General features: G+C 44.0%; 1 protein-coding gene across 2 annotated transcripts in view; it reads left to right on the forward strand.

Annotated features, from left to right (window-relative positions):
- The window catches only part of LOC119177188 (uncharacterized), a 132,351-nt gene that overhangs the window by 30,061 nt on the left and 78,962 nt on the right, over positions 1 to 23,328 (forward strand). The window contains exons 4-7 of one of the 2 annotated variants that reach the window (XM_075878191.1): positions 5,109 to 5,185; positions 5,342 to 5,456; positions 6,001 to 6,088; positions 8,918 to 9,066. In XM_075878191.1, the coding sequence (XP_075734306.1) occupies positions 5,109 to 5,185; positions 5,342 to 5,456; positions 6,001 to 6,088; positions 8,918 to 9,066 (429 nt within the window). The remainder of the gene's footprint in view (positions 1 to 5,108; positions 5,186 to 5,341; positions 5,457 to 6,000; positions 6,089 to 8,917; positions 9,067 to 23,328) is intronic. The other variant, XM_037428595.2, reaches the window with a different exon arrangement.

A 23,328-nucleotide genomic window follows, 5' to 3' on the forward strand; every position in this document is an offset into this window, starting at 1 on the left:
TGTAGAACATCCGAGGCCTTCTTCGAAACATCGATGACCTACAAGATTTCCTCCACAAACATAATCCAAGAGTGCTGTGTGTACAAGAGGCATACTTAAAACGAACACACACAAACTTCCTACGTAACTATGTAATCTTCCGAAAGTCTTAAGATGATGCCACGACGTCATCCAGTGGTGTAGCTATTATAGTTAGCCTAGGAGTAGTATGTATGCAATTACCCCTTCAAACCTCCCTCGAGGCGGTGGCTGTTCGAGCCGTTATCTCGAATAAACTGATCGCAATCTGCTCTGTCTACATACCCCCGCACCACAGTCTACAAAAATATGAATTTGAGTTCTTAATAGAACAGCTACCAAAACCTTATCTAGCCTTTGGGGACTTCATTGCACATAGCAGTCTCTAGAGTGACTGTTGTTGCGATGTGTGAGCTTGTCTGATTGAACAATTCCTTGTTTCTTCCTTCTAGTGTCTTTTGAATCAAAAAGTTCCAACATATTATAACCTCGCAAATAGAACATTCTCTTCCATATATCTCAGCATTGCGTCTCAGTCTCTTCATCCCCGCCTTAACTGGGAAGTTATTGGTAATCCATATGAAAGTGACCACTTCCCAATAATTCTAAGCCCACCAATAGCAAATCTATGTCCTTCACATGTTCCCGAATGGCATACGGATGTAGCCGATTGGGAACAGTTTTGAAACCTCACTTTTTTAAGTTGGACTGACCTGTGTACCTTAAGCATAGAAGCTGCTGTCTACTACTTAACAGCTTTTCGGTTCGACACTGCAACAAAATGTGTCCCACAAACAAATGGACAGTCTTGAAAACGACGTGTTCCCTGGTGGAATAACTACTGTCGAAATGCGCTTAAGAAACAAAACAAAGCCCGGAGGTTGCTGCGGGACTCTCCAACAGCAGAAAACCTCACTAACTTTAAGAACCTAAAGTCTCAAGGCAGGAGGACGTGGCAACAGCCAAGACGGGAAAGTTGGCAGAGGTTTCTATCAGGCATCACTTCATATACTCATGAAGCTAAAATGTAGAAAAAGGTCAGTAGGGTAACAGGAAGACAGGCATATTCACTCTCTTTGGTGAACACACAGGGCGACAGCTTGGAAGACCAGGCGAACACTCTGTCGAATATTTCCAAGAGGTGTCGAGTTCATTGCATTATTCTGAGGCCTTTCAGCGCTACAAAACAAGAATAGAAAAACAGAAACTAGAGCAAAAATGTACAAGATAAAAGGCATAGAACAAACCTTTTGTTTACATGAAGTACAAGCATCTTTAAACTGTTGCAATAAATCCACCCCAGGTTCAGACGGTGTAGTATATGAAATGCTGAAAAACCTACCTCTCTAAACACAAAAGACCCTACTTTCACTGTACGATGCTATGTGGTTTTCCGGCGATATGCCAAAGAGGCTATTGTCATCCCCATATTGAAACCAAGCAAGGATGCATCCTCAGTCGCGAGCTACAGGCCCATCGCACAAACAAGCTACCTATGCAAACTTTTTGAAAAGATGATAAATCGTAGACTTATATACTTTTTTGAAACAAACAATCTGCTTGACCAAAACCAGTGTGGCTTTCGAGAAGACCGATCCATCACGGACCACCTGATGCCTTTCGGGCACTGATCCGAGACGCTTTCGTACACCATCAATACTTTCTTTCTGTGTTCTTCGATATGGAGAAGGGTTACGACACTACATGGTGCTTTATAATATTGAGAGACTTGTACGACCTTGGCGTGCATAGTAGAATGCTAATCATAATCGAAAGTTACCTGTTCAACTGGACATTTCGAGTTCGAGTAGGCAATGTTTTGTCCCAAACATTTCTTTGAGAAAGGGAATGCCTCAAAGTAGTGTACTTAGTTGTACACTTTTTATTATCAAAATGAATTCCTTGTGTCATTACATCCCAGGAAATATATTTTACTGCACATATGCCAATGACGTGCAAATCGGTTTCAAATTGTGCAGCCTTTCAGTGTATAAGCGGCAAGTTAAGCTAGATCTGAACAAGGTCGCGAAGTGGGCAGACGAGAATGGGTTTAGTTTTAATGCTCAAAAAAGCACCTGTGTTCTGTTCTCCCGAAAACGAGGCCTCCATCCCGAACCAGATATTGACCTTAATGATCAATATCTCTCCATGAATACGGAGCACAAATTCTTAGGCATAATCCTGGATCGTAAACTAAGGTTCATACCACACATTAAGTATTTAAAAAATAAATGTGTGAAAACAATTAATCTTTTGAAAGTTTTCTCACCCACTACGTGGGGTAGTGACAAGAAGTGCCTGATAGATCTGTATAAGAGGCTCATAAGCACTCAGTTAAACTATGCGGCAATAACCTATCAGTCTGCAACTCCAAGCGCGTTGAAGATACTTGATCCTGTGCACAATCTAGGCATCTGCCTAGCCACGAGCGCCTTCAGTACTAGCCCCATAGAAAGCCTCTACGTTGAGTCAAATGAGTGGTCGCTCCATCTGGAGAGATCCTACCTATCATTTGTACATTTTCTGAAGGCGAGTGTAACAAGGAGCAAATGGTGATATGGACAGGACAGGCTCACACTACTGGCGGTTCGGATACTGCAGCCGCTGTTGCTCTGCTTCAGCTATAGAAATACAGTGGGGAGATTGGCACGGCCGTGTCGGCTGCCTACTCGCGTCTCGTTTCTCTCGCTACAGTGCCCATAGCTATGTGGCCACTCATCAATTGTCTTAATATCAATTCTGTGAGGGCATGCTTGATTAGATATTGTAGTAGTGCAACGTGGCATGAACAAACATAAATTGAACTTGCCCTTTTGGAGTTATTTTAACCATACAAAAAACTAATAAGGTAGATAGAAGTCTTGGTTAACAATAAAGTTGAACATTGAAGGCGAAATTCAGTCCAGCACTGCCTCCTTCAAGAAAATAAAAAGGGTACAAACTAAATTGGCTCCAAATCGAGCACAAATGCCATGCACCCCCGTTGGTTTCCGTGTATTATACAGAGTAAACAGAATTCGAAATGCTCATTTCCATCAATAGTAATCATAGCAACCTACTGTTCTGCTTTCTGACGTTCTCTGTATGGCAAGTTGGCCTCTGTATGTCAAAGAATGAGCGGGTCATAGACAATAAGTGGATTGACATTTGTATCGTGAAGCACACCAACAATTTTACTGATTGCCATACAGGTTTGTTTTTAAGGTTCTATTTAGCTGCAGCCACTTCTATGCAGGGCAGACTGGTTGCTGTGTTAACCAAAGATCAATAAAACATAAGAGATTGCTAAACGGAGGCTTACTACCTAATCTGACTTCACATTGTCGACAGTTTTAGTGCACACCAAATTTTGATGAATGCACCATTTTCTACACACAGGAATCAAGAAACATGTTTGAGGGTTTTAGCGTGGAATATCGGTAATAGTGGTAGCACGTGTGATTCAACCTTCGATTAACCTGCATAAAGACGAAATCAAATGTATAAATAGTTGTCTCACGTAGACCCTCCCCCTATCTCACGTGCTAGATTTTTAGGTACGCCTATTGTATGGGCATGCACAGATAAGCTTTCATACTATCTTTTTTTCCCTTGTTGTGCAACTGTGCAGTTGTTAGTAGCCGGTGTTTGCATAGAGTTTCCTAAATTTAACTAGAGAGGACTCTGGCGCTGCGATCGGTCAGCAACCATAAGAATGATTTGCAATACATGGATTTGCATAGTCTTCCTGTATGTGGGCTTCGATTGCACTTGTGGCTTTGTTTATTGCAGTGTTTTGGCTTTGTTTTGAATTGACATGAGGCTATTTAATGGGTAAGCTCTCGTGTAGGTTTGTGTAAACAAAAAACCGCTGACATGACCGTCATCGAGAAATGAGCCGACGAGAACATTTGTTCCCAACAAATCCCCAACACTCAGTATATTTACAAAACTGCCAAAAGATAGTAAGTAACAGACAAAGAACAGAGCATGCAAAACTTGAAAGAGGTTTGTAGGAAGAACAAATGGCTAAAGACAGGAACAGAGTGAGGACATAAATGTTCAGTGGAAAAGAACATATATCCCCACATAGCAGGATGCAGTGCTTGCAACGGATGCTCTGCTACCGAGGTATAGACGCACTCATGCAAACGGTGACGGCGGTGATGCAGTTGAGACGCTCACATCCCTGACTGGTATGGAAGGAGGCGTCGGGCTAGTTGAGGGCAGTGACATTTCGGTGTTCGGCAGCTGCAGCTCGTACACGAAGCCGGAGAGGTTTCTTGGCCAACGCCAGAAAACCAGAACAAGCCTGGCCCACACCAGGTGACGAGAAGTTCTGTGTCCTGGTCATTTTCGTCGTCCTTTTTGGTTCAGGCTGATGGCGTCCACATTTCAAACGTGCACATTCACATCACACAAATAAAAGAACAAACAATTTTGAACTTTTGGATCTGATTTGAATTGGTGACCTCAAAAGGGCAAGGTAGTGAAGCATAACTGCTAAACCTTTGCTGATTGTGGTCTCTTATCAAAGCAGCTACAAGCCACGCAAAGCCAAACGGAGCCGAAGTACGAAGATTAGACAAATTTATGTACTGCCCATAATTTTTGTGCTCGCTGAAGCGCCATGCGTTGCAGCTGCCACAGACACCAGCGCCAGAATTCCCTCCAGTGCATTTATAGGAAACTTTATGGGCATTTGTGGTGTGTTGACTTCTCTCTCTTTTTTTTTTTTTGTCCACTGTCTCTTAAACAAGGATTCTTGATTTGGCTCTTTTGGAAAAGAAAAATGCCGCATATAGCGCGAACACAGGCATGCTTGCACCATTGCCCATGTAGTGCATAGGTAGGGCACATATACTGCAACGGCATGTGCTATGTGGGAAAACTAGATTTCAGGGAGAATTTTCGCTGTCTGGGGGAAAACGGTGATGGACAAGACAAAGTCAAGTGTCCTCACACAACAACTTTTATTGCTCTGGAGTGTAGGCATGTATGTGCTTTAAAACTAAACTCGTGTTGATTGCCTCATAAATTCTGATGTCACAAGAAATCATTCATATCTTTTTATATGTTGTGATAACTATGTCATACTAATTGTATTCCAGGACTTACTATTGATAATGGAAAGTACACTGCTAAGGAGGATCGTATTCTTCTCAGGAATATTTACGGCATAGCAGAGGTAAGTTATCGACTTTCATAGCATGGCATATTAGTAATTGTCTATCAACTGTTTCTGTTCAAATGCATTTTATCTGACACCTGCCACATTACGATTGGGTAAAATATTTAAGGCATATATATGCATTCTAATTTTTTTCTTATCATTGCTTTCCAGTATTACAACATACGCTATCCTTATATGATTGTGGGACACTCTGGTGATCATGACCCGGCTTTACAGAAGCAAGTAAAGGATCTGGTTAAAAAAAAGAAGTTGCTGCGGATATTAGGTGATATATTCAATTTATGTATGTGTCAGTAATTTCCCCTTGCCAAATAAATGTGTATCAGAAAGGGATTTTAAAAATTTACATGTTGGGGTTTATGCATGTTAACCCAAGCATATGCACATCAGGTGCTATCTTGGGTCCCGCTTCATGTCGTGTTGAAGCCTGTGTGAAAGTTGAATATACTGAAGAATTAGACAATAAAGCATCATGTTGTAATTTGTCTTAATAAAATAAGTCGTCAATACAGCAGCTCATAAACATCTGATATGTCATGGAATAATAAGACTTTGTAAGCTCAGAAAGCACATTGAATTTGCATATCTCAACCAGAGTTCTTTTAGTATGCTTAAATAATTGGTCAAGGTTTTTTTTGTCAGCTTTAATTTACATTATGATGACAGAACTGAGAGGCAAAAAGCAGAAAATAATGTGAACTGCCTAATTAACCTGTATAAGTGCATATGATTATGGTGAATAGCATGATTTACTGATTTTTTTATGATAGAGGAGTGCCACCTTCATTAAATCAACTTATGCCTTACAGGTAGAGGATTGCCTCGAAGGACAATTCATTCTGCCTATATGCGGGCTCGTATTTTGTTGAATCCCCTAGGCAGTCCTTCAAAGGCAGTGTAAGTGTGTTCTCATTTTATTGTTTGTTTAGCTAGTGGTGCAAATGCTGCTCTATATGTGCTATGCTGTGCCAATCTGCTTTTATTGTGCTATACAGTTATAAAACACATTGGGCCCCCATGCACTGCCAAGCATAAGATGATAGTAATATGATCATTGCTGGTCATTTCATACTGGGAGCAGGAGAGACGCATTTGTTCAGCTGTCATTCGAGACATGGTGTACTCTAGCAAACTCCCTTGAAATGCTTAAATATAAACATTGAACTATCTTCTGTGGTGGCGCAGTTTGATGGGAGCAGCCTGAAAAAGGCTAGCGAGCAGGATATGGCAGCAAAGACCCATATCGCTTTCCGCCATGCTGTGCAGGGAAATGTGGTTTCACCTCAAGGCAGAATATTCTTTGATGTATGTGTAGTCACCAGCCATCAGTGCAGTGTTTCTGGTTTAGTATAATAAAATAGCTAAAGTAGTCTAGCTCTAACTGAAGTAAACACCATGCCATTGCATTTTATTGGGATTGTGCTTGGCATTCATAGAGGATAACGTGCAGCCGTGGCTGTAGTGGCAGGGAAACTTCTGGCTTCTGACAACTTAATCAGCTCTCTAGATGTGTCTTACTGTGCAGCAATGTTCTTTCTTTGTGGCTCTCTCCCCCTCCACAGTAAGCACACTATTTACAAACAGTTGAAAAAAAAAAAGGGGGTGGGGGGGTTTAGAAAAGCACTGGTAATGTTCGCTTTCTGGACAAATGCGACATATTTGTGCACGTTTTTTTAATGATAGAAAACCGGCATTACATGGTCAGAGATACAGGTATTATGCTAGGATACTTTTTTTTTTTCTTGGCACAGCTGAAAGTGTTAGTTGTATTCAGTGATGGGTTATGAGTGAAAAAATGCTGTAGTGTTTCATTATTGGATTATGTTTTTGCAGTTATGCTTCATTGCTGCTGTTTGTTAGTTGTCACTCCATCACGGTAACTTCTTTTAAGTGAGCCGAAGTATGCTCCGAAACAGACTTACACTGCTTAAAACTCCCATTTTATTGCTACAAGGCTGCACTTTCGCAGAAGGCTCAAGCCCTCTTCTACTCGTAATAGGTCAATTGCTGTAATTGCTCTCTGACCCAGCTAACTGACATTCTAATATTTTGAGATAGCCATTGCATCAATACATATTTTTTTATTATTTATCTCATTATTGAACTGTTTTGCCGAGCATAAGTTATTGGAAGAAAACCTTTGTTGTTAGGAGGATTGAAGATGCCAATATGGATGCCAACTAAATTTTTCTATGGGAAAAAGAATGTATCTAAGGAAAGCATTAAAACAGCCAGCTCTTAGTCATTGCTTATCCTGTCTCTAATTTCTTCATTCGTATCCTCTAGTTCGCACCATTTTTTTTTTAACCTTTTACTATGTTTGACCAACTAGCCTAATGAAACGCACTTCTGGGAGTCAAACTAATATTGATGTCGGTAGGTGCGGCATGTGGAAGTGGACTTTACTATCAAAATAAAATATCAGCATTTGCTGAGCTTCACACTTGCTCAGAGCTGTCTTACAATACAAAAGATTTATATGGCAAAAAAAATGGTGTTAGTACCCTTTTAAAAAGTCCCTGACACAAAAATTTAAACCTCGACTTGTTTGGGTTGTTTCAGTGTCCTGTATTAAGTGGGTACTTCTCACCAATTATTAGTAGCAAACCTTACGATCAAAATATTTTAGTTCGGTTTTGAAATATGCATGAATGATCATCCGAGTGTCATCGCCACTAGTATGACGTAGGCAGAGGTCCCTTGTGACCTTCTACAAGAAGAGCAAGTATTGTCGACGTCGCAGAACATACACGGGGCACACACAATATCATTACTGGCATCGACTATCGGGCTGTTGCTCCTTGCCCCTCTTGCTCTGTTGTTGACAGGCTGCTCTGCAGGTGGTTGTGGCTGCTTGTGCTGGGGATGCTTTTCTTTATTTTTTAAATAAATGCACTCTTAATGGGATTAACTCTTATCTAAGCACCCACATAGTTTCATTCTATACCGTGTGCGGGGCCTTGATTTTAAAATTGCACTCCTAACATCACTGAAGCTTGATCGCACATTGTCCTAGGTGCTCTCCTGTTGTGAGGTTCCAGTTTCTTACAACTTCAGGCAGGCGTTTCGAAGTGACGATATATTCGTCACATTTAGCGATGCTAGCATTAATTATATGATACGTTAGAGCAGTTATTGGGTTCCGGCATAACCAGATGCAAAGCGACAAATTATATTAAAAAAGTCATAAGCAAAAATTTGGCTCTTGCAGGTCTTTTAAGATAAATATTTTTACATGACGTCAAGAACATTGTTGTTATTTGTGATTTTGAGAGCAACGCTAAAGCTAGTCATTTTGACACTTGTGTTGCTTTTCATCCCCCCACTAATTTTTGTAAATGATGGCCAGAATAGTGTCTCATCTGGTCACCCATGATAGTGAGCAATTCATGTTTAAAAAGTGGAATATTGAAAAGTGACTGGTGTCAATAAACATAAATATGCAGTGTCTGTCCTATCTACTATCTTGTCTTAACATTTTTTTTTCACTCTTACTTTCATTGTGAGTGGAAGTCAACTTGCTGTTTTTACTGTGTTAACAAGTATAGAAAGCCTATATATGTTTGTTAATTATAGAATGCCTACATAATTGGTACTGCTTTTGACTACAAGAGTATGTTTATCATAGTGAATATTGAGATTCTTCTCTACTTTGTACAATCATTGTATTCACTGAAAAAAGAAAGGCATTCAGCACCTCTGTCTTCTGTGATACTTTTGTTACAGGCTCACTCCAGAACAGAAAAAACAGGTGCTACGCATGTATGACACGGTTGGGCCCAGATGGACAGAAATGGCACAAAAGATGGGCCTTGGAGCGGAGCAGTTGAGAAGTGCTTTTCGTTTTTTCAAGGAAAAAGAAACCTTTGGTATGTGTAAGTAGCAGCAATGTAACAGAAAAATGGCAGAAAGTTCGGCTTATAAATTTTCATACTATGAGGGTAGTCTTTTTTTTTTTCTTTTTCTGGTAACATTAAAATGGTATTCATTGGAGCTATTTGGTTCATAGCATGAGAGCGAGTGCCTATAGTTTGGCAAAGTGCAGACAAAGTCTAGCTGTACACTAGCAGAAAGCCAGAACAAACATTGAATTCATACACTGTGGGGATCAGAATTAGCTCAGCTTTCACGCTTGTTCCATCATTACAAAGTGTCACTATACCATTGTGTGCTGACCTTAGTGTTACAGTGCCAAATATTCTTTATCAAAGCAATAAACAGGCCTAATTGGTGGCTGTTCATGTTTGTATTAAGCTTAGAAATACACTTAGACTTGTGGAAGCACTGAAGCAGACATAAAAGAAAGACAAATAAGTTTATTTGGTGCTAACTACCAACTCGTTTAGTACTTTTAGAGAACACACTTATACATATAATGATTGTGGGTTGTGAGGGGGTGGAAATGAAATATAAGACATTGCAAGAGGGCAAACCTCCATCATTTGTGCCATTCTGGCACAGTTTCGTAATTTTGGGCCAAGCTGTGCTGAACAGCCAGACCAACTGCAAGATTTCTCAATTTCACTAATTTCAGTGTAAAATAGAGGCCACATTGGCAACCTGAAGTTTAGACATTTATCATCCTGTACAATTCATTGGAATAGATGTGGGTTACATAACCTTATCTCACCACCATGTTAACGTAACCATATGCTGCCACTGTACCACAGGCAAGGCAAAAAGGTTCTTGATGTTCCGTGCCCAGGAAGTTATGGCATTTCACGGCTGGTTGCAATGTTCTTGTACATGGACATTCGGTATGAGTAAAATTTTGTGTCAATTTAAATTGGAAGCTTCCTGTAAAAAGCATTGAAAGTCTGCTGCTGGTGTGTTCATTGGAAATTATTGACCATTTGACTGGCACTGCAAATGTTAATAGGGGACGTTGTCATTGTCAGCACTGTTTAGCAGAGCCCTGTTCGACATATTGCATTGGTAGAAGTACCAAAGCTCTAGGGCATAATTTGTCATACATACAGTAGAATTTTAACGTGTACCCTTTTTACGTGTATTAAAAAGTAAAATATAGATCAGGTGAGCATTTTTACTGGCTGCTCAAGCTATACTGGTTTTTTCCTACAACCTTTAATAAGGTTTATTCGTTCTCTCAGCTCAATATCAGGCCAACGCTCCAATAGGCTGCAAAAGGCTTTCTGCCTCTTAAGGAAATGCAGATTGGGCGGTTAATGATTTCGACTTTCTTCTGAGTACGGTGACATCTTTACTGATAAGCATGGAAAAAGCATGAAGGCATAATCGTGGGCACCAACCAGTGCACTAATGTGACTTATAGCCAACAACCCTATCACAATAAGCATCTCCAGCTATCTGGTTAGCAATGCGTGTGGATAGCACTGTCAGTATTGCTGTAAATGCACCCTAAGCATTTAATCGGCATAAACCTAAACATGTTTGCTGCCACCTCTTTGGGTAGGACCACCAAGTGCTATGTGGCAGCACAAAATGTCCATTTCTTGGGTAACGGAACTAGCTAGTTGTCTTCTAGTCATATGCAAGAACAGTTTTATCTGAGTGTTTTGGCCTAATGTAGCCAAATCCTACTTACGTGGAAGAGCTGTTTGGTATGCTATTAAGTTTGGACTTAATAAGACTAGTCAATCACTACTCACTGTTAAGAGTACTTCGTGATTCACGCAAAGATATTAGTTGCAGTTTTTATTTCATTCCTTTTGCTTTGTTTTTTTGCTTGATCCTGTAACTACACTGAGAACATACATAAACCTGATTTGCAGGTTGGTATAAGTTCTACACGTCGTGTGGGTTTAAACAGTATTCAATGATCTTTTTTCTAAGACTTTGCCCACTGAAGCTAAAACGTGATTGCACTTAAGGTAAATGGTGTGCACATTTTTTTGCTTTCTATTCCAAGACTAAGATAGATTTGTGAAACTGCTCCAAATTAAGGTTCTCGTGCTCCAAAAATTTCTTCAAATACTGTTTGAACTGTTGCATTCGTGGATATGACAAGATCTTGGCATGTGATGATACGGTGGGCCAGAACACTGCCATCCCGATCCACCATGTCATAACATCTTGACTTTGTCATGTCTTATTTTCTCCAATGAGGCCTTGCTTCGTGCTTGAATGGGGGACTCTGTAAATATTAGTGAGGTTTGATGTCAGAACTGTCTGCCTGTGTTGTGGTGTGCTTAAAAAAGAGCAAGATGACTAGTAGTGTAAAGCCATAGCAGGTCACATTGCTTGTACAGTTTGAACTGCTTGACTTCATTTATGATGTTTTGAATTGTAGTCCTAAGTACAGCGTGGAGCCTAATGAAAATATAGTAGTTCTAGTTTCTTTGGTTAGGAGAGTAGCTCAGCAAGTACAGTGCAAAGAGAAAGTCAGATGTATTTCAATACCTGTTAATTTCCTGCTGTCTGGAAAAGCTGGTTACATAAGTAAGCCAGTGAGCGTCAAGAAAGCTGTTGACCTCTTGCATGAAAAAATCACCACCATATCCACAAAGTGAATGATGTTAGGGGAGCTTGCTCGGAGGTGCACGAGGCGTTTCTTGGTGAGACCGATTCTGTGGGAAGGTTTGTTGACAAGCCAGCGCATGATGTATACATCGAAGTCAGTGTTGTCGGGCACTTTCCGTAGTGGGCACTGCACAGTGTTGGCCACGTCGATTGGCACGTTAACCACCTGCCCCTTTATGCCATACTGGCTACTGCCATGAGTCAGATGCCTAACGTTCATGAATGGCAGACACGGAGCTATCAGGCGTTTTTCAATGCGGTTCAGCGCAAGCAGGTGAGAGGGCTTGGCAGGATATCAATATCTGTGCGTAACACTCATCGTAGGAACTTGTCACGTGCTGCCGCGACTATGAAGCGACGAGAACGAAGTGGACGTAGTCGTGAGGAGGTAAGCGCGCGGGCCATCAGAAACCGGTGCCTTGGGTGGCTATATGCCATCTAGTGAGCATTGTTGGAATTACCAGAGAGAACGCCGTGAGCCCCGACTGGAGAAGTGTACACTGGCAACACTGGTGTACACCCTGGCCAGCGCTGGTGGACATGATGCAAGCATAAGATTGCCGAACAAGCTTCTAGAAGAACAAGCATTGTTGGAAGCTCATAAAGAGGGAGGATTTATAGTCATGCCTGTTGCTCTGTACGAGGAAAAAGCTTTTCTGGCCATTGACGAAAAGTTTTCTTCTGCTTGCACATAGGAAGACCGTCGTAAAAAAAAGAAGCCATAGATTCCTGCAAATAAAGTTGCTTCATTTGCACAAGAACATTTTAGGGACTGACAAAGATGAGCTGAAGGTATCTTTTTCCGTTGAAACACACAAGCAAGGGCATCCTTTTAGAGCAGTTGTCTGAAAAGTGCATGTGGCAGGGTGTTATGTGTCTAGGTTTATTCAGACACACTTGGACAATTTGGTCGTGAAAGATTCGTTTTGCATCTGCAATTTGAACGAAGTAACTGACTTTTTAGGAATTTGCACAGGACTGCAGCTAACTTTGATTTTTAGTCATTGAAGCTTTGCGTTATATGTTTCTAAAAAGGAACTAACTGTCACCGTGAGGTTGTTTGAAGTAGCGGGCGATATTTCATTCTGAATGCATGCGGGGATGTCGTTGGTAAATTTTTTAGGCCTTTTAGTATTTTACCTTGACTCTACATTTGCTTCGTTTAAGAACTAGTCTTAGGTGCAGAGGAACTGAGTATGTATTTGCTCCTGTGCTGCCTCCATGCTTTGCGAGATATTTTTAGCTTGCTGTCACTGGTGCGTTGCAGTGTGCGGTAATTACCTCATTGTTAAATGTGTTAGCTATGTAGATGGCTTTTTAGTTTTTGTAGAAGTGGATGATCTTTTGAACTGTGGCAGACTGGTCGACGGAGTTTTAGATGTTTTTAAAAGCTGCTCAAAGGGGCCGAACTTCAACCATGAGTTGCCATTGAATGGATGTACATATTCAATATTTAGTCATGCACATGCGTTTTACTGATAACCAGGTTTGCTAGGCATATCAGTGTCGCTATAAAAAGCAGCTTTCAGGTTACAGCTCGGCACATTTGGAGTTGGTCAAACGTGAGATAGTGATCAACTGTTTGCACGGATCCCTACAGAAGTCTTGCTGGCACAGGGTCACTTGAAGCTTGCAAGCACAGGTGTTCGCAATGCAGATGCAGGGTTTCCTCATGAACTGGTGGCATCTGTCACGGAAAGCTTTCTTAAAAAGAAATGGTGCACTTTTTCCACAAAAGATCAAAGCTGCTTTGGTACTCGGCGAGTAGGAGTGCCCTACAATCATCACCTTTTATGCATTGCTTGAAAAAAGTAGCCAAGAAATGTGTTGTTGCCCCGCCGCGGTGGTCTAGTGGCTAAGGTACTCGGCTGCTAGCGCGCAGGTTGCGGAATCGATTCCCGGCTGCAACAGCTGCATTTCCGATGGAGGCGTAAATGTTGTAGGCCTGTGTGCTCAGATTTGGCACGTTAAAGAACCCCAGGTGGTCGAAATTGCTGAAGCTCTCCACTACGGCGTCTCTCATAATCATATGGTGGTTTTGGGACTTTAAACCCCACATATCAATCAAGAAATGTGTTGTGCTCTGCGCAGCACCAGATAAGCTGTTGCAACTGTGCACAGTTGTGAATGAGAAAAGAAGGCAAGGATGCTAATAAAACACGCTACCAGGTTCATTTTCTGTGTTCAAGGCATTGTGAACAGTATCCTTTGTCCAGCGGCAAATGTTATGTAGGAGAGATGGGGCACTGCTTTAACGACTGGCTAAGGGAGCACTGAGTAGCAGTATCATTGCTTGCTTAAGGGGTCACTTGGCCGCTCATTGTAAGTGGTGTGGGGGCGCTCTTGCATTTAGTGCAAGTCGGGCGTTGTGATGGGATCCAAGTTCGATGTGAGATTTGTGAGGCTGTGTACAGTAGAATCTCGATGATACGAATCTCGCAGGGTCACATAAAATATTCGTAATAGCCGAAATTCGTATCATCGAACACATGCAAAACTAACTAAATTAAGACTGAGTCGGAGGCAAACTCATTTTCGACACTCAAAAAAAAAATTTATTTTTTGCAGAAAAAAATTTCTGATGTCTTTCTGCTTTTTTTTTTTTGTCAGGTCACTCAGAACACTGTTCTGGAATCCGTAAAAACGCATGCATGTGTCGTCACTGATTTTTTCAGCAGTCATAGCACGCCTCAGGATGTCGAGGGCATGTAGAGTTTCAGCCCCCGGTGGTGGTCCTTCGCCGTTGCACTCGTCTATTTCCTCGCCATCGTCGCTGGAATCGGCAACCTCACACGTGGCCTCGTTCCCAATATCTTCTACTGTGCGCACACCGCAAGTGGCAATATTGTCATCCGCCATTCAAAAGTCGTCAGTCGAACACCTGGTATCAAGGCATTTCCAACCCTTAATGGGCTCCTCTGACTCTGGAAGGACCTCTGGCACCTCTTCGAGAATCCTAAAGAAGCCGCATTTACAAAAGCAGTTCGCAATGGTATTCGGCGTTACTCTATCCCAAGCCATTGAGATAAAATGGATGGCGTTCAAAAGGTTTATTCGCAGGCCACCTTCGTCTTTTCTCTCGATTTTGGCAAGGAGGCAGTGCACAAGAAGGCTCTTTACAGGGTGCTTGACGTTTTTTATAATCCCAGCGTCAAGCCGTTGCAAGTGTGTCGTCGTGTTTGCGGGCAAAAAAAACAGCTTGATGTTTTGAAGTGTCACTTGGTTCTGGTGGGCGGTGCAGTAATCAAGAATCAGAACAATCTTCTTCTGTCAAGGAGAGACAGAAATTCTTCGATCAGGGCCGCCGTCATCCACGCTTTTTTGTTTGCGCGATAGACGCATGGCAAATGGCTCTCGCGCTGGAAACACTGAGGCTTCTGAAATTTTCCAACTATGGTCAATGTAAGTCTTTCCGACCCATCGACATTGCAGCACAGAAAAACTGTTATTCTTTCTTTGCTTATTTTGCCTCCTTGGCACGCTTCACCTTTTAAGCAAAGGCTCTTCTCGGTATGAAGATTTAAAAACAGGCTTGCCTTGTCTGCATTAAAAACCTCACGAGGCTCATACTCCAAGATAAGAGACTCCAGCTTCGCGAGCCAGTCGCTAACAACGGTCTCGTCAGTCTTCTTGGCTTCCCCACAGACGCTTTTGTACACGAGACCGTGTCTCGTCTTGAAACGGTGCAGCCACCCACTTGAGGCCTGCAATCCATTCATGTGCAGAGCAAGTTTGATCTCGTTGGCTTTTTCATGCAAAACTTTGCCGTCAATGTTCACATCGGCTGCAGTAACCTCCTTGAACCAGATCAATAAAAGTTCTTCAAGTTTCACGTGTCGGGCTGTTTTCGCTTGTTTCGCGTTGACGCTGAACGAAAGCACATTTTTCATTATTGTGTCCCGCTGTCTAACAATTGTGACGTAGCGAGGCCTAGCTCCTTAGCCAACTCCGTGCGTTTTCTTTTCGGATCCTCATCGACCTTTCGAAGGATGTCCAGTTTCTCCTTGAAGGAGAGAGCCATCCGCTTGAGAAACATAGCTTGCTGGGACTCCGCAAAAAGGCACAACCAAGCAAATGTGTGTGCTCGACTGGGCAGGACAGTGTCGACAGCCTCCGCACTACAGTAACCATGTGTCCGCACCAGAGAACGTATTTAGATACTGTCAGTTGGAAAAGCTTGCTCCGGAGGCGGCCCCAACTCGTATCCGCTCCGAGGAGCGGCGCTGGCGTAGCGTTGAGATTGAGCCGCCACCGGCATCCCGCGGCAGCGTTGATTTTTCTTTTTTAGTTTGCTTGCTGAGACCACAGCGGCAGGAGCTTGAAGGGAAAGTTAGATTTCGGTCATCGCAATAGTACTTTATATGTTACACGACAATAAAGCATGCTTGATTGAATTAGAAGTTTAACATAGTAAACATGCCTACATGCGGCACGCCGGGCTGTCGAAGTGGCTATGCCTCCGAGGAAAACACTCGCGACCAGCGGCACTTCTTAAAACCCCCAAAATTACCCTGCAGTTCTCGGCACCTGAACACCTGCTATTCTATGAAAAGCCTTTCTGGTGACGAAATACCTTTCCGACTTACATTTCGAATGCGAGGACCTAACCACTTGCTGCGAGCACATCGTAAGGGGAAACGTCAAACTTTCATATGGTATGTGGACACCTAAGCCTGGTGTATTTCCTAAAATTTTCTCGAATATTCCTGCACACTTGTCTAAACCAGCGCCATTAAAGCGCGAAAGGAAACCACCAAAACTTAGAGAAACCCCGAATTTGGAGGATTGTGTGTCCACAAGTGGTTCAGTCAGCCAGAGGGTTGCGCTATGAAACCGAGTGGCTGATTACTTGCCTGTTCTTTAAAATATTGAGCCCTGTTACAGCTTGTAGGTTGATGTCAAAGGTGAACATACTGCCTCTGCTGTCATCATCATGCCTTAAACAAATAAATTATGAAGGAAATGCATTGCGAATTCAAGTTCAAAGAGGTTCCGGTCAGCAATATCAGTTGTTGTGCTGGAGGAAGGCCGGTCATCAGTTGGTTCACTTGACTTGTAGAACCTTTGGAAAGCAGTGTTTTCATTTTCTGAATGTTGTTCTACACTTTTTCTCCAAAACTATAGGCCTTTTAACCATCTTTTTTAGTTTTTAGTAAAGAAGCATAATATTCAGTGAAGCCTCGTTAGTTTTGTAGTTCTTTTTTTTTTTTCTTCTATCGAGCTCGCCGACTCTTCCTTGTGTTCTTGCATGGTGGGCATAAGTCTTTTTGGGACAGCCCGAAAGTGATCCTCCACACGTCTCGGATCTTTGGGGCTGATGTTGCAGTCGAAATCGAAGGGTATCAGCTGCTATGACAGCCCGTGTATATTTTCACGTAATCAACATAACTGAGAAAAGTTGATACCATCTGCAAGCTCCTGAGTTTCAGCTGGCTTCTGAAACCATGTTCGCTGTATGCGCACGAGAGAACAAGCTTCCCCTACAACTGAAGACAAAGCGGAAGTCTTTTGTTACCACCACTGCCTTGTCGATTTCGACAATACCTTTGTTTTGAACAACTTCGAAAAAATAAAAAGAACTTCTGGATAAGCTTGACATTCCTGGATTGAAACTTTCGTCGGTCTTGTACTGCATGCAATAAAGTAGCTATCTCTGAACATAACTCTGGATCGTAGGGGACGCCAGTAGCTTAGTCAACATTGCAGTACTCCATGTTGACGTCAGACACATTGCTACCAACAGCCGACACACGGCCCTGGAAACTCCCGGTTTCTTCTAGTTTCGGAGGTTCCCTTTTGCTGTTCAATGCCGCTGATTTAGACAAGTGTGCAGGAATATTCTGAAAACTTTGAGGAACAGCACCGGGCTCTAGTGCCAAGATACCACGTTGAATTTTGACATCGTTTCCGCCTACTATGTGCTCGCAGCGAGGGATTAGGTCCTCAGATTTGAAATGGAGGTCTTGACTGTCACCTGGAAGGCTTCTCATGGAATAGCAGCTGTCCAAGCCTTGAGAACTGCAGAATTATTTGAAGTTTGAAGAATGGCCGCTGATCGCAAGTGTTTTCCTCGAAGGCATGGGTATACTTCGACAGCCCGGCGCGCTACAGGTAGGCATGTTTACTATCCTACTGCTAATTCACTCAAGCATGCTTGATCATCTCCTGTCACGTGTGAAATACAAAATGTGAAAAAGCTTTTTCAAACAAAAGTTATTTAAATACTGGCTGTATGTCAGCTATTGCACTGTGTTCTATTTTTTCTTAAATTGTTCTTCCATAACTTTAGAAGCCCTTCTCCTAACTCCTCAGATGATTTCAGCTACAATCCAAGGAGTTTGTGTATAAAATGCATCTTCACATAAAATTTATACCATTTATGTGAGCTGTGCCTACGTGAGGCTTGCAAGTTCACTGATATAGAGCACAGCAGGATTGTGGCGCTAATTCGTGCAAGACTGCTCATGTGGCCTGTCTATTTTTCCTTAGCTGTTCAAAAAAAAAAGCACAGCTGTTCCTAAATATATCTTTACACGCAATTGATACGATGTGTAATTACAACAGGCTCGTTCGCTTAGATTCGTCCACAACCTGAAGGTGCAGATGAACCCTATTCATTGCAGAGGCACAGGCAGAATTGTTTTTCGGGGGGGGGGGGGTAGAGGCACCCCCTTGATTTGAAAAGGGTGCCGTGGTCGAGTGTCACTTTCTGCTCTGTAAACAATAGCAAAAATATTTTCGGGGGGGGGGGGGGGGGGGGGATGGCACTGGCCCTGTGTGCCACCCGCTGGCCACACCACGTAGTCATTTCAGGTAAAGCAATATTCATACATTTCTTAGGTACATGCACGGCCCTTATTTATCACTAAGTAGTATTCATTCGGCCCTCATCAAGCAGCTTTAACTACAATCCGAGTATTTGGAAACGAATTTCCCACTGTTTCGCATGCAGAGGTAGCAGACGACGCTCCTTTGCCAATCCCAAAGCGACAGCAGCGCCACCACTGCGCGAGATACGGGAGGGGGCCGCTCCTCGCCACTCCAACCACGCGTGCTTACCCAACTGACAGTATCAAAAAACGTTGCCTGAGAACACCCACCACCAAGCAAAACAAAGATTGGATTGGATTTTTGTTTCCACCGTCGCCAGCGCCATCTGGAGCCTTCAAGTGAACGCAAAAGGTGCATTGGCATACTCCGGCATCCAAGATCGTGCAGATATTGGAGTCTGTCGCCCGCTGCTATCAGTTGGTGCTGGCAACGTGCCAAACCGGCGACGCAGCACGCATTTGAGCGCGTGCGTGCACGCTGTTTACTTCTGTGGCCGTCGGTGGGGTGGCATTTACTCATATCAAACGACTCGGGTAAAAAATCAGTTCATAACAACCGTACTCTAGCACATAGTAAATTAATGGGTCTCGACCGGGATCACAGAAAAATTTGTATCACCCCAAATTTGTATCAGCCGTGATCGTATCATCGAGATTCTACTGTACATACTCAGAGAAGCAGACAGGTGCATAAATGTACCCTCAATTGTCTTCGGAAAAAGATATTAGCTTCTTGAAAGGGTGCATGTGTGGTATGTAGCTAAGCATGTGTAGCTCGAATCAATGACAGAATGGCGACAATGTCACCAGTTTAGGTTTTTATTATTATTTTCTTCACGATTATATTTTTTACTGTCGCGTGTCGAGAGTACGATTTTCAGTTGAAGTCTAGAGATTGTCGTGTGTCGATCTCTCTCTGTCCTTGATTTGTTCCACTATAATATTGACACGTGTGTATATGAAAAAGAACGATGATAGGAATGTTTTGTAGATTCCAGCTAGTGGGTCGGGCGGTTTTCGGGACGACAACGAAGCAGGCGTCTTGCTGTACAGCTGATCCTGAACACGCTCTTTTTGCTGCCGTAAGCTGCTTTCATCTTTTGTTCGCGTTGCACTGCGACACTGGTGGAGGAGCTGGGCCGCGATGCTGCCAGATGCTTCCCACCCCTAGTAGGAGCCGTTCATCCAGCCCGGACGTGCCTATTGCAACCCCTGTCCATCGATTCAGTCGTCAGCTACGAGGTCTTCCTCCAGACTTCAACCCCTCACAGAAGCCCTCTAAAAGACATCTAGAAATGGCTAACACCAGCCCGCAGCCTGTACTTCTCGGCACCAGTCCTCCCGCTCTATCCCAGGTAACGTTTTTTCAATCGCTGGAGCCTGAATGCTTTGGTGGTTGTGCACACGAAGATGTAGAAGACTGGTTAGATCACTATAACCGTGTTGCGAAGATCAACCAGTGGTCTGCTCAGGAAAAGCTCGGCCGGGCCTACTTGTATCTTGATGACAGTGCTCGTACTTGGTACGAGAACAGAAAAGGCAGTCTGTCCACATGGACCGACTTTCACCAGCAGACGGTTGAAACATTTGCCAATGTCGACAGACGTGACCGCGCCCATCAACTACTAGAGCTAAGGGTCCAAAAACCCAATGAAACGCTCGCCATGTTCGCCGAAGACATGACACATATATTTCGGAGGGCTTACCTGCAGACGACCGAAGATAAGAAGTTGCGCTACCTCATGCGTGGCGTGCAAGAGCAGCTGTTCGCCGGACTTCTGCACAACCCGCCAAGCACTGTAGAGAACTTCATTAAAGAAGCGTCGGCTATCGAGCGGGCACTTCACCAACGCTGCTAACAATATCACTGCTTGTGCAGCAGCCCCCAAATTCAGGCTGCCGCTGTGACGTTTGATAATCATAGCTCCTTGCGTGACATGATTAGAGAGATTGTACGGAAAGAACTGCAAAGGTTGCGGACTCCGGTAGTGGATACATCCACGGCATCTGTCGCTCAAGTCGTCCGCGACGAAATCCACCAAGCATCCTGGACAGCTGATCCTGCCCCCGAGCAACGTCCCATGACGTATGCCGTCGCCCTTTGAAGCTTCCCACTCGCTCCGCCTTTATGCTACCCGCCACCTGCAACCGTTCCTTGATCACCACCACATGGGGAGACATCATGGCGCCCACCCCATCCAGCCCCCATATGACCAGTCGTCTTCTGGCCTGCAATGGCCTTCATCACGTGAGGAGTCGTCACGGCATCCACAGCTTTGCCGAACGGACACCTGGCGCACAATCGACAGGCGTCCACTCTGTTTCAACTGCGGAGGTGTGGGCTACATAGCCCGCTACTGTTGGCGCCGCGCCGATCCGTTTTACCCTCTCAGCCAACGGTTTGACAGTCTACATGCCAACGACTACGTATCCTGCCATGGTGATGTCAGTTCTCAAGGACCTCTGGCGCCTCGACCCCCCTTCGACGGCTGCCGTAACAACGATGTTGAGATTATAATTGATTACCAGCCGGGCTTTTGACATCGACCACGCTCTCCTTCTCCTGCCCAGTCACCTTCGTTGCAGCGCTGCACTTTTGCCGACACCAGAGGATCGAGGTCACCCAGGCCACACCGGGGAAACTGAAGGTGGCGACCTCAGGGGAGAAGGTTGCAGGCTGTCAAAACGAAGAAAAAATGCCCCCATTATTCCCACCTCAGGACGCTGTAAAGCTGACAAGACGTAACATTGACGAAACTGTGACCCCAGGCCTTACCGTTCTTGTGGACTGACAGCAAGTCAGAGCTTTAGTCGACACCAGGGCCGACTTCTTTATTATTAGTGATGACCTTGCCGTACGCCTCAAGAAAGTAAAGACAGTGAGGACGGGACCTCACTTAAGGACGGCAGACGGCCAATTACTGATGCCTGTCGGAATGTGCACAGCAAGGCTCGACATCGGTGGCTCTACTTTCGTGGTGACTTTCGTCGTTCTTGCTTTATGCTGTAAAGACCTGATTATCGGAATGGTTTTTTTAGAGAACATGGTGCCGTCATCAACGTCCCCGACAGTGTCCTTACGTTTTGCAACAACAGCCCTGTGCTTTAGTCGATTATTCAGAGCCGAGACATACGTCTCGTTCAGAGCCTTTACGTCTGACGGATGATGATGTGGTTGTCCCGCCACGATTGTGTACGCTTGTTTCGCTGGCAGTGGATGAGCCGTTAGACGGCGACGGTATTGCTGATCAAATAAGCTCGCTGATTTTTAGGCACGGTATTTCAGTTGCTCGAGGTCTTGACACTGTCGCTGCAGGACGCACTAACTTGTTGCTCACTAACTTTAGTGCTGAGCGCTGACATCTCCCAAAGGGTACAGTCGTCGCTTACTTTGACAACACTGCAGAAATCCAAGGCAGTTAATCAGCACTAGACTAAGCACCCCACGAAGAATCAGTACCTAATCTTGACATTGGTACTACATTGTCAAGAGACGAGCGAACGAGACTTCTTGAGCTGCTAGCGGAATTCCAGGACTGCTTTTCATCGACATCACGGGTCGGTCGAACGCTGCTAACAAAGCATCGAATAATTACCCACGACGCAGCAAGGCCTATACACCAGAATCCTTATCGTGTGGCTCCAAAGGAACGGGAAGTGATACAGCAACAAGTCGCTAAAATGATTGAAGATGATGTGATTCAGCCATCACAGAGCCCGTGGGCATCGCCTGTAGTGCTAGTTAAGAAAAAGGACGGTACCCTGCGTTTTTGCGTGGACTATAGGAAGCTGAATCAAGTGACTAAGAAAGATGTGTATCCGCTTCCACGTATTGATGACTCCCTTGAGAGGCTTCGAAATGCTCGCTACTTTTCTTCAATGGACCTCAGAAGCGGATATTGGCAGATCGAGGTAGACCCAAGAGATCGGGAAAAAACCGCTTTTGTGGTGCCGGATGGTTTATATGACTTTAAAGTTCTGTCCTTCAGTCTGTGCTCAGCGCCCGCTACTTTTCAAAGGCTCATGGACACTGTACTTTCAGGGTTAAAATGGAAGACCTGTTTAGTTTATCTAGACGACGTCATAGTGTTTTCCCCAACTTCTGACGAGCATCTCAAAAGGCTAGAAGTTGTTTTGCGAGCCATACGTTCCGCGGGTCTCACATTGAAACCAGAGAAATGCCACTTTTGTTTTGAAGAACTGCTGCTTCTTGGTCATGTTGTCAACTGCACCGGCGTTCAGCCTGATTAAGAAAAACTTGCGGCCGTGGCACAGTTCTCAGTACCGTCCGATAAGAAAGCTGTCAGGCGCTTTCTGGGCCTATGCGCCTACTATCGCCGGTTTATGGCTGACTTCGCACGGATTGCGTCGCCGTTAACTCGCCTCATTAGAGACGACGCCACCTTTGAGTGGAACGACGAACAGCAAGCAGCGTTTAATGACCTCCGCCAACGTCTTCAAACGCCTCCAGTGCTTGCCCACTTCGACGAGCAAGCGCCAACAATGCTTCACACTGACGCAAGCAATGTAGGCCTCGGAGTTGTGCTTGTGCAGTGGCAAGAAGACACGGAACGAGTGATCGCCTACGCAAGCAGGACGCTAACACGCACTGAGGCCAATTATTCAACAACTGAGAAAGAATGCCTCGCCGTGGTCTGGGCAGTTATGAAATTTCACCCGTATTTGTATGGCCGCCCCTTCAAAGTTATTAGTGACCATCATTCACTCTGTTGGTTGACTAATTTAAGATATCCAACCGGCCGATTAGGGCGGTGGAGTGTTGACCATTGCCATTGTATAAAAACA

The sequence above is a fragment of the Rhipicephalus microplus genome, chromosome X, assembly GCF_043290135.1.
Source record: "Rhipicephalus microplus isolate Deutch F79 chromosome X, USDA_Rmic, whole genome shotgun sequence".
Taxonomy (NCBI): domain Eukaryota; kingdom Metazoa; phylum Arthropoda; class Arachnida; order Ixodida; family Ixodidae; genus Rhipicephalus; species Rhipicephalus microplus.